Below are 11,585 nucleotides of genomic sequence, written 5' to 3'. Positions count from 1 at the left end.
TAATGATTGGCCACACAGTGACCCAGGCACATCGTAGCTAGCCAGCTGCCCTTCCCTCCCTCCTCTCCTGGGTGAGACAGGATGAAAGGAGCCCTCAGCTGCTTGGGATGAATCTTCTTGCAGGATTGGGCTGAGTGGAGACATTTTGTTCAGCATTCAAGTTGCTCTTACAGCATTGTAAGATGAAATTCATCCTTTTCAGAGGAACCTGTGCAAGAACCTGCACATATCACATCAAATGTCCATGCCTCTGTCACAGAAATACTCACCATGTGTCTTCAAATGTGTTCAGCCCTATGGGAGATGAAATAATATGGAGAAGCTGTTCCACTCCCTCTGGCCTGCTGTATTTTATTAGTTGAGTTTCCCATTGCTTGGGGGCAGCAGGTGCCCGGGGCTGGGGTTTGAGCTGTGCAGCACAGACAGCAGCACTGTGACCCAGGGGGGTGGCTGGCACAGTTCCCTTGGGGACAGGAGGAGGCTGGAGCCAGCAGCCTGTGCTGCTCCTGTGGAAGGACCTGGCAGCCCAGACTGAAAACAAGTGCTGTGGCACTGAGCTCCCAGCAGGGTGCTGTGGTTCTTTATAACTTGCATTTTGATATACCAGACTTAAAAGACTCATTTACGGGTTTTCCTTTTCACTAGAATAAAAAGGACACTGCCAGACAGTTAATAAAGTCTCTTGCTTCTCATCTGGGGAAACCAGCTTGTGTCCCTCTGAGAGGGCTGACTCGGGGAGGAAAAGGCTCCCTGCTGGGGCCCTCCCTGCAGATAAGGGAAGACTGAGCAGATCTAATTGCTAACTACTGCTTCTCCTCCACCCTCCTCTTCTCAGCCTTATCCCCTGTGGTGCTCTCCCAGCTCTGGTATCTGCCTGGTGCCAAAGGGGCTCAGCTCAAAAATCAGTGGAGCGCTAACTTTAATACAAATAAAACCCAAACAGTAGTAATAAAACCCACCCCTATTTCCCCCACCAAAATACTCACGTTAGGGAATGTGTAATGCACTGAATCAAGGAGGAAGAACAGGGACAGAAGCAAGGTTTCTGTATTTTGGCAGCAGTGGGCTGTGAGCACTACTGGATTAATTAAATCTGTACTGTGTAATTTTCCCTTTGAGTGCAGCACAGCTGGGTGGTGCTGTAAAGAGGCAACATCCTCCCATGTGTCCCACCACCTCCCTTGAGCTGCCCCTAACATGTACAGCTGCTGAGGGACCCGTGTTTGGGCAGAGACCTGTGTGCACCTCAGACCAGCCAAAAGGTGGGTATTTCCCTAACTGGACTGTCAGGGTGGGAGTGGGAGGCTTGGCATGAAAGAGAAATACAGTTGTATTGTATGTTGCTACTGCCTTTGGGAAGCTGCCTGGAGATGCAGCCCAGGACAGCCTAAACGGGAGCACATTGGAAAAAGAAATAAATTATCTGAGCAACCGCTGTCAGGGAAAAGACTGCCATCTGGGTTACCAGCTTTAGGGGAATGCACAGATCTTATTCTTCCACCTTGCTGGTTTCTGGCACAGAGAGCAGAACACCCTGTGCATTCCCCAGCTTGCTGGGTTTGAGGGGGGAATACTCCTGTCACTCTAGCCCCTACAAAATCCATCCTTAAACCCAACAGTGTCTGTGGAATCTGTAGCACAGTTTCGAAATACCTTCTGGGAAGCCACTTTAATAAACGTCAGGACTATTCCAGCAATACTTTTGTTCAGCTTTATTTTATAAAATGTACTTGGGAAGATTTTTGTAAGGTACAACACAGTTAATGTAACTACAGTTACTGTAGTCCACAAAAATCATGCAGATATTTTTACTTGTAAAAGTAGGGTTGATCTGTAAAGTCCATCCTCCACTGTGGCTCAGAAGCCCATGAGTAATTGACTTGCATAGTCCAGTTTAGACTCTGATTGTGGCTTATCAAAGCCTGTCTGAAACCAGGCACAGGACTCCAGTGCTGTTGCATGGAGGCTGAAATCTGAGAAGCGCCAGTGATGCTCAGTGCAGCAGCTTGTGTTTTAGGAGAAGTCTTACCTTTAACCTTAAAAATGAGAGTTCTTTTGTGTCAATTTCTATTTAGACCAGATGCCTTTGCTTATCAGTGCTGCTTTGATGAGGCTGAGAGCTACTCTTACTTTTATAACTCTAGCTGACGACTTCCTGACTCTTAAGTAGCTGGTAAAGTGTAACTCTGTATTAAAAGGGTTTATTACTATTATAGGGTGTAGGGGAGGAGGTGCACTGATACAGTCTCTAGCATTAGTGGCACTTCTGAGCTCAGCTTTCAGGAAATGGTTGTTGGTTTCCAGGCTTTATAACAATAACATAATAAAGCATTCTGCACCAGTAGGTGACTTACATGTCCATGGCATGACTGAGTAACCAGCTGCAGGACTCCAGTGCTGGTACATGGAGTCTGAAATCTGAGAAAACACACTGGGTGGCTTTGAGATAGAGAGATTCATGGGGCTGCTGAAGGGTGAGTCCTGCTGGTCCTGGTACCCTGTGGACCAGTTAATGACATCAAGTAACTATCTGAATAGCCAATACAGGCTGTTAGCGCCAGAAATGTGGAATCGTGATAATTCCATCTATGTCCATGTACAGGCTACACTTTGCTGGACTGAGGTCTTGTGCATTTCCTGTTTTTTCCCACAAGTTAGTTTCTCATCTTATATTTCATTGAGATAATCTTGATCAGGATATATCAGGAAGCCTGTAAATAAGCTGTCTGTCCAGTAGGGATCATAAAAGAGCCCATTTTGTTCTGAGTAAAATATCTGCAGCCATACCTCATCCTCCTGTTTCAGAGAAAGGATGGTTGATCCAGAGGCAACATCGTGGTTCCCAGTGTTGGCATCAAAAGTCTTGATCCGGTACTGTCCGTTGTGGACCAAGCCAATGGCCAAATGTTTGTTGGCCAAAGTGATATCATAAGTGAAGTAGTAAATACCTGGGATGCTGCATACAAATTTCCCACTGGAAGCATTGTAATGTCCTCCCTCGTTCATTAGGATCCTGTCAAATTTGATGGGCAGCCTTTCCCTTGGGTAGCTCTTTGATACTGCCACGGAGAAGGCAGATTTGGCTTTGTTGGCATTACAAGTGCAGGGTCCTGGCAGCCCAGCCTCGCCCTTGTTGCCTTTGGGCCCTTTCTTTCCTGGGGCTCCATTTTTTCCAGGATTACCCTTTAAACCCTTAGGCCCTCGTGGGCCTGCCTTGCCAATAGCTCCTGCTTTCCCCTTTGGGCCTGGCTTGCCGGGGTTTCCCGTTCTGCCTTGTGGACCTAGAAGATAAATAGCCTTGTAAATCTTTCAGTGAAAGAGTTGACGTGGCAGGTGGAAAAAGGTTGTGTCATTCCAACAGTATATTTTCATTTAGGAGGAAAACCTTGCTGGTGAGAATCCCAGTGAAATACCACCTGGGAGGCATCTGTTGGGATTGTTAGGTAGGTAGCTGGCATGACAACAATGGGACTCGGGAGCAGGACAACCTGTCCTTTTTAGGGACCAAAAGGCTGGTTTAATTATTTGGCTCACTTGAGAAAAGGGAGTAATTAATTATAGAGCTAGCCAAGAATAAGCTTTAAATGTTTGGGTTTTTCAGGAGTGGGACAGGTTTGCGAAGCTTTTGGAACCCAGCTTTGAGCAGATGGAATGTTTTCATCTTCTGTCTCTTATTTATTTATTTATTTTCTTACATTTCACATTAATCTGGTGTTTAAAAAAAACCAACAAAACATCCAGGTATAGTAAACAGCCCAGCAATCTGGGGCATGAACCAGAGGACATGCAGTGCAGGGACTACCTTGAGACGGGAAGTGAGTTGTGCTATCACAGTGATGCTGAAACTGCTGATTGTGGTGGGGTCTGGTATAAGACAAATTCATGGGGATTTATACCTTGTCTCTTCAGCTGCTGCTGCAGCACAATGAGAGTTAAATGCAGCTGTGGGTGGAAACCTGTTCTCCAGATTCTGTTTTGGGGGTTGGAGAAGAGAATAAGATGCAGCTTTGTCATGCTGACGCTATGCTGAATCAGGAGTGCACTCTAGTGTGGCAACGGGAAATCACTATGTTCTCACCACAGCTGGTCCTGATGCTTGCTGACTGTAAGGCTGGATTAAAAAGGTCCTTGGGTTAAATAAGGGTTGTTGGCTGCTTTGATTTAGATTCAGCATGGTCAGAGCAGTGCCTGTCACCCAGCTAGAGTGCTCTGGGGAGCAAGTGCTTGATTTTTTCACCTGACTTTGTTCTGCTTGAGAGAAGGAGACAGAGACCACCACTTTGTCTTGTCTTGTGAGCGTGTATCAGAACAGGGAAAATGCCACTTCATAACAAAATGAAGCCAATAGTTGCTGCATACAGCATTAAGGTGCTGTCAGCAAATAATGTGAGTCAGCAAATAGTGTGAGCTGACAAGTGTGAGATACTGGAGAACAGAGTGGAAAGTTCTAGAAGTTTCCAATGAGCTGTTGTCTGTCCTGGGGCTCAGATTTGGGGTGACAGGTTGCTGTTAACCAGGCTGTTGCACTATTGTGTGAACTAACAGTAACCCTTGTGTTAAGAAGCGCTTTTCTCTTACCTTCATCCCCGTGCTCGCCTTTGTCCCCATCCTTGCCGTCCTTGCCATCTTTGCCTGGGAATCCCATCCTGCCAACCGTCCCTGGAGCCCCGGGTGCGCCGGGGGGTCCGGGTGGCCCGGGGGGTCCAGGCAGGCTGCATGCCAGCTGGGTACCTTCCTGCAGAGCTCCCTTGGCAAAGCCCCCCAGGATATGGTTTGCCACACAGGGCACAGTCCACAGGAGGAGGACAGCAGAGATCATGGCACAGCCTGTAGAAAGGAGATGGGAGGTGGCTGTTGTGGGTGGTAGTTTGAATATGAGGTGCCCCCTCCACCAGGACGTGCATGAAAACAGGAGATAACTGGGGTGTTTTTGGCAGGGTAGTGGAGCTGTTCAGTTTGGTGACATGAATTCAAGGACTTGGCCCATGGAGTTTTCTAGGTCTGAACAATATTTTTTTCAACTTTGTTCTTCTCTATGTCTATATCTGTGACCATCCCTTGTTTTGTTTTGTTTTGTTTTGTTTTTTTCCCTGGGCCTCCTTTCCTCCCAGACAGAAGTAGTGATGGTGGAGAGGTGCAGAAAGCATCTGCTTGGCACTAGTGGAGTGGAAGAGGACAAAGAGTTTTGGTGTAAAACATCGTCAGTGAGCTCTGTAGCTGCAGTTTCTTATCAAGCACAAAACCTATAGCATGGTGCAGGCCTGAGTTTGTGCCCCATCCCTGGCAGTGTTCAAGTCTAGGTTGGATGGGGCTTTGAACGACCTGCTCTAGTGGAAGGGGTCCCTGCCTGTGGCAAAGGGTTAGAACTGGATGAGCTTTAAGGTCCCTTTCAACCCAAACCATTCTGTGATTTAAAAGACAGGCTTATGGAGGCTTTGGGCCAAGGCAGTTCTTAGTGTATTTTGCCTGGCAGTGGACATTGGGCCTCTTCGCTAGTCCTGTTTGTCACAGCTCATCTGCACAGCACTGCGCAACCTGAGCTGAATCATCCAGCAAGTCTGGCTTGGTTTTGGGGTGCAGCTGCCCCTGCAGTGGTGACCGGTCCCATCGGTGAGTTTTCAGCCTCTCACTGTGCTGAGCTGCCTCTCTGGGTGGGGGGCAATAGCTCCATCTGTTTGTTACTACCATTCACCTTGGAAAGACAGGTAACTGCTAAAACCCTGGCCAATGCTGGTCTCCTGCCTCTGCAAAGTGAGCCACTGCTTGAAGTATAGCGAATGCCAAGGGCTTTTTTGGAACCTTCATTCACAGTGGGAGGCTGAGTCTCCTGGGCTTGTCTCGCTCCACTCCTGCATAGGGAAATAGTGATAGAAAATAATTTCTGGAATAAAGCTATTCCCATGAACAGGCTAATGATACAGAGCAGATATTATACAGTAAAATATCCCTCTGGATGTCTGAGCATGGAGCAGTTTGCATATAGTTGTGCTCCATGTGCATCTCCTGAGTAGCTCCACTGCATCTTGAAATATTGCTCAGATGCATCAGAAGCTTAGAGAAGATGCTCAAAATCAGACTGATTAATGATAGCCCATCTTCATGCACGATCCACCTGAGACTCTGGGTATTAGAAGCATTTAAAATAGAATTCAGGTTCTGCACGTGGCTACAGATATAGTAAAAAAAAAAAAAAAAAAAAAAGATTTTCCCCTATACAGTATCAGTTTCTGACTACCCATGGGTAAAGGTGCTCCTGCCATCCCCTCCCCAGAACAAAAGACTTCCCCATGCCTGGGCTGAGGATTTTCTCCTCCCTTTGCTTTGCTGGTGAGGGAGGTTATGGCCACAGTCACCAGCTCCCCAGGGCCGGTGCTCCCTGATGAGTATTGACCATGGGCTGATGGAGTCAGGCTCTTCTCCAGCTGTATGAATATGGAAACAAGCTGGTGGGGTGATGAAAGGCATCCCCTGGCCCAATTTCTTTTTCAGCTTCTGTAGCTGGAGTATCCCTTGGAGAAATGAGACACGAAGCCTAAAACTGTCCCATACAAATCTGTGGCTGGGTCACTGTTTGCATAACAGCTTTTTCATTAGGAGAGATCAAGCTGAAGCCAAAGGATTTTCTTTTTTTAAAAGGAATTAGCCATGTATCACTTTGATATAACTCCTACCCTAGAGCTAAGAGGTGTGCGCTCTTTTTTGATGGAAAAGAGTCCTATGCATTTTAGTTCTTTCCCTTATTACATCTACCTCTGATAATAGGGGGTTAAGTATTTTACAAGAATCACAAGTTTTCATGGGCTTTCTTATCATATACAATCATAGAATGATTTGGGTAGGAAGGGACATCCTGAAGTCCTGCTAATGAAATACAGAATATAAGCAATGATTGAAAGGCAAGAAAACTGCCTTTCACATATTTCTTCAAGCTTTGGTGCTGAAGTAAATTTGGAGTTAAACAGAGATGAAACAGAAGATGAGCTGGGACATCTCTGCCTTTCAGTCTGTTGGTCTTTTGGTCAGGAAGGGTCCTGCTTGGCATTATGTCAAACACTGGGAGGCTTTAGCATCTCCCCAGCAGTGTTATGTTTAACTCCTGCACTGGAAATAAGATGCTTAAGGTATTGTATAAATTTCATGTTGGCCTTAGTGCTCTCATCCTGGTATTGGCTGCTGAAGGGGTTGGAAATGCATATTACGTGCTCCACATCCAGTGAGCAGTGTGCTACATACTAATGTTGAGTGGGAGCCCTCAGTTCTGTGATATGTATAATTAAGAACATGCAGAGGAGTGGGAAATGCAGAACAGATCTCCAGGCTGGATTTGGCTCTTAAGCCATTTTGTTCATCAGTGCTCTTTTGCTTTCCTTATACCTAAGTTTACTTGCTGCTGGTGAGAGGTGTCAGTTTAATGGCCTTGTGAGAGAGAAATCACCAGCCAGTATTAATGCGGACAGTTGAAAAAGGGCTTCTCAGTTTGTGGAAAGAGAAACAAAACGTTAAAATGCCTGAGGATTGGGGAGGTCCCAAGGAAAGCTGCGTCCCTGCTTCCCAGTAACCGCCTCAAATGGGGCGGAAGTGAGAGGCGTCTGGAGGTGGATGACGCTAGTGAGTTATGGCAAGGAAAAATGTCATTGTGGAGCATAACCTGGAAAAAAGCTGGGACTGCTGCATGTAGAGAAAGAACAGGCAAGAGGGAGCACGGGGCAGGAGGGCAGCTCCTTCTTTTAATGCTTCTTACCATAAGTACTACTTCTGCCTTCAGACAACCCAGCTAATTGACCTGATGGGATAAAAATGGCAAACACAAAATGCCCCGTGGCTGGGAAGTTAGCAGTACCAGTAGTTGGATAGATGGGGAATATTGGACTACCTGGAGCCACGCTCTGACACAGCTCCTGAGTCCGTGTTAATTAACGGCCCCACAAGAACATTTCATCCCACATCACAGCAGTGCGTGGGATGCAAAGCACAGTCACATCCACAAGAGGATCTATAAATAACCTCTTAAAGAAATCTCTTTGAAAGAAAACAAACCTCATGCTGTTCCACCTTAAAAGGAAAATTGCTCCGCGATGTAGAACGACTGATGAGCTCCAAAAAGCAAATTGGAAACAGATCAGCATCTTTCCTCTTGGCAGCATGGGCAGCAGGCCTGGCACTGGAGGCCATGCAGTGTGCTTTCAGCTGAGGTCTTTTCTAATGACAATTAATGTCTTTGTTAATAGGGCTTTGGAGACTTTTTGGCCACAATTGATGCCTGTTGTGCAGGAGCGTGCACTGTGCCCGGTGGGTTACAAGCACTGACTGGTGGTGGAGGCGAGGAGAGCAGACCCTGCATTGTCTGACCGAGCACAGGGACCGGGAGATGGCTGTAGGAAAGGGACCTGCTGCTGAAATGCAAGTGTTCAGCTCCTCAGCACTGGGCAGAGCACACTGGTATTGGGCACAGATTTCAGTATGGGAAAAAAGGCTAGATCAGCTTCACTTAAAGTCTAGCTTTGGTGTCTGCAGCATAGGCATGGCTGGACAGGCTTTAGGGCTGTTGGGCTACAGCTTCTCCCCAGCAGAGCCTGCAGCAGCACTAGGAATTGCTTTAGGTTAACAAGTGCGTGTGTGCTGAGCTTGGGCCTGCATGTGTGAACTGCCTCTCCCTCAGTGAGGTCAGATCTCAATGCTTTTCTTCCCAATACTTAAAAATATCTATTGAGTCACTCTGAAACTATGTCTTCTGAAATACTTAGCAGCAATGGTGCTTTCTGTGTTGCCCTGAAGAAGACCCAGCCCTTGGGCTCAGGAGATGGTGCAACTCGTGGTGGGCACGTGATGCACACAGCAGCATTAAGTTGCACTGAGGGTCTTGGAGGAAAGACCCTTTGAGCTCCCAGTTGCTAGGTAGGGTCTGGCTGAGACCTCGTGTTCTGATCATAACTAATCAAACCACCCAGAGAGAGGCTCCAAAATGTGCTGCAAATGTCTGGGCCCTGAGGTGGAAGGATGAGGCAGACAGATGGAACGACAGGTGTCCATCAGCAGGGTCTGAGAGACAAGGTTTTCCTGTGTTCTTTAGCTGAATCAATAGGAATTGTGCTGTGGGTCCAGGGCATCCCCTGGGATCATTGCAGTCTGTGCTGTGGATCCCACTGGGCAATTTTGGGGGATTGTTGTCAAGAAGGGGATGATTTTGGAAAATGTTCACTGAACCTTAGAGCTAGAACACACCTTATAGAAAATACCTCGGGGCCAGTAAAGCAATAAAGACAGAGTGTCTCTGGCTTGCAAGTGTGGTACATGCAGCGCTGGGTGTTTACTGGCTTCTCTTTTCCTAATGCGCCACAAGTTTTGGGGCCTGCACTCTAATTACATAATAAAATATAATGAACAACTTGGTCTGAAATGGGAGGTTCTGAATCTGCCCCATGGCCTTTAGGTGACACTCACTTTCTTGTTTTAGGATGTTGCGCTATCATCACTTACTGCCTCAGTGGGTCCTTCTCTTTGGGCTGCAGCTCAGCCCTTGGCAGAGGCTGCCCCATGTCCAGCTCTTCCTGCTGCTGGGGCTCAGCTTTCCTCAGGATCAAGAAATGCCAGGAGCAGTGGCTGGGGGGGGGCAGGGCCTGCCTGCTTCTGAGCTGCCCAAACCAGCCTGTCTGAAGCAGACACTTGTATGCCCAGCAGGATTTGAACCTGACCCCTCCATTCTGAAACCTGAGCATCCCATGAGCTTCTGTAGCACTAATGCACTTTTGGGGAGCATCTGCGCAGGGGGGCTGCAAAGCCATGCTCTCTAACAGCTTTTCTGTGCATAGTGCTTGTCACCAGAGCTACGGTGCATCACTCTGTCACCCGAGAGCCTCCATCCACATGAGCTGTGTCCTCACAGGGCTCCCTACAGCCCCCGGTCCTGTTTCTCACAGCCACTACAGCCTGGGGCATGCTTTCTGCTGCTGCTGAGGGGCCTCACAGGTGGGAACCTGAGGAGACACATCTCTTACCATGTCTCCCCTATGGCTTTGGCTACCAGGATATCCCTGCTCCACATGGCTCCTGCAAGCCCTGGTGCAACCACCCTCATCCTAGCCTTGCGATGTGTATGCATTAAAAAGGTGTGTCTGTAAGTAAAAATTTTGCCTACAAGAACAAGATGAAGGTGCAAAGGATCAGTTGAACTTTCTGGTGCTTACAGGGCAGCTGGTCTGAAGTCCCATGAGAGGGAACATCCCTGAGGGCTTGCCAGATGTGGGCAAGTTTGGTGGCACATGCAGTGGTTGGATAGTGATTTTTGGCTAGGGAAGCCACTGTGACATGCAGTGATGGTGTGTGCCTGCCCATGGGGAGGAAAAGCGCAGAAGGGAAGAGAAGAGGAGACAGTCTGTCTTCAAAATAATCATTATTCCTGTGAGCCTAATTCTCTGCTCTGGTGGTGGCCCTGCAGTGTCCCTGAGGTAGAAGCACAAGAGATCTTGGGCACACAGGGCTGATGCAGATAAAATGAGGTGTGCTGCTGTTTACAGCAGCTGAAATTAATGTATTTAATTTCTAATGCAAGTCAGTGAAGTAGTTGCACCAGATACAAGTTTGATCTGTTATCTGCCATTGCACAAAGCAATGCCAAAAGAGATAAAGGAGAGCGATGTGCCTTCTGTGCCTGAACCTGCATCACCATCTCAGCTTTAGGTGACTGGGGATGCCTGTGCAAACCTCTCCCAGCCCTGAGCTAAAGCCCTGTCACAGGACCTGCTGACTGGAACCAGAGCAAAGGGAGAGGCTGTGGTTTTGGCTGTATGAGGTGGGTGCTCCCAGCAAAAGCCTGAGGAATGTTTCCTTCCTTGAGTACTTCTATAAGTGGCGACTGTTGCCGTTACGGATTCCTGTGCAGGCATTGCAAACCTGCGTGCTCAATGATTTAGACCTTATTTGGTCAGTTTTCAAAGTTTAGGTTAAGAGGAGGGAGGGAAGAAAAAAGACAAAGTGAATCCACTCACCACGACTGATCTCGCCAGCGAGGTCTTGACAGGCGCTGGAAACCACTCAGTTTTAAGCAGCTGTTTTGCTGCAGAGCCCGAGCCCCGTCCGGCCGCAGCAGTGTCCTTTGAGGGGTCTGTGCTCTCGACCTCGGTGTGTTTTGTAAGGTTTTTCTCCTGTCTGTGCGGGTCGCTGGCTGCCTGCAGCAGCGCCAGGTTTTGGCTCAACGTTGCCAAAGGCATATTTTGATTATTGTGTAATGGGTCTGCGCCTCTTCCTCTGTCACGTGGCACGGGGAGAAATTTTTACGCACATATGGCTGGAAAGCTCTTGATGCTTGGGGAGCTTTTCCCTTTCTCTGTCTCCTTGTGTGAAAGGCACAGGAGTTCCCTGGAGTATTTCTGACTGATTCTGCCCCTCTTTGTTGTAGCTGCTGCCCTGCCCGCACAAACAGCATTCATAAAGGGGATGGGAAAGGCACATCAAACTAGGGAAAAACTTTGATGCTTGATCCTGGAGCAAGGGAAGCAAACCTTGTCCTGAGGGTGGAAACTCACTTCTAAAGCAATTGAGACAAACAGGTGATGGCTGATCACTCCAGGCTTGAATTAAAGGAGGTC

General features: G+C 47.8%; 1 protein-coding gene across 1 annotated transcript; it reads right to left on the bottom strand.

Annotated features, from left to right (window-relative positions):
* Window positions 1–2,667: 2,667 nt before the first annotated feature.
* C1QTNF2 (C1q and tumor necrosis factor related protein 2) lies at window positions 2,668–4,819 on the bottom strand. The gene is made up of 2 exons (XM_010023319.1): window positions 4,579–4,819; window positions 2,668–3,281 (listed from the first exon to the last, which is right to left on the bottom strand). Exons 1-2 carry the CDS (start codon window positions 4,817–4,819, stop codon window positions 2,668–2,670), a joined length of 855 nt encoding a protein of 284 aa, XP_010021621.1.
* Window positions 4,820–11,585: the final 6,766 nt, after the last annotated feature.

The sequence above is a fragment of the Nestor notabilis genome, unplaced genomic scaffold (assembly GCF_000696875.1).
Source record: "Nestor notabilis isolate BGI_N333 unplaced genomic scaffold, ASM69687v1 scaffold23891, whole genome shotgun sequence".
NCBI lineage: Eukaryota > Metazoa > Chordata > Aves > Psittaciformes > Psittacidae > Nestor > Nestor notabilis.
Note: the sequence above shows the minus strand (reverse complement) of the source record. Positions and strands in the feature narration are given on the sequence as shown.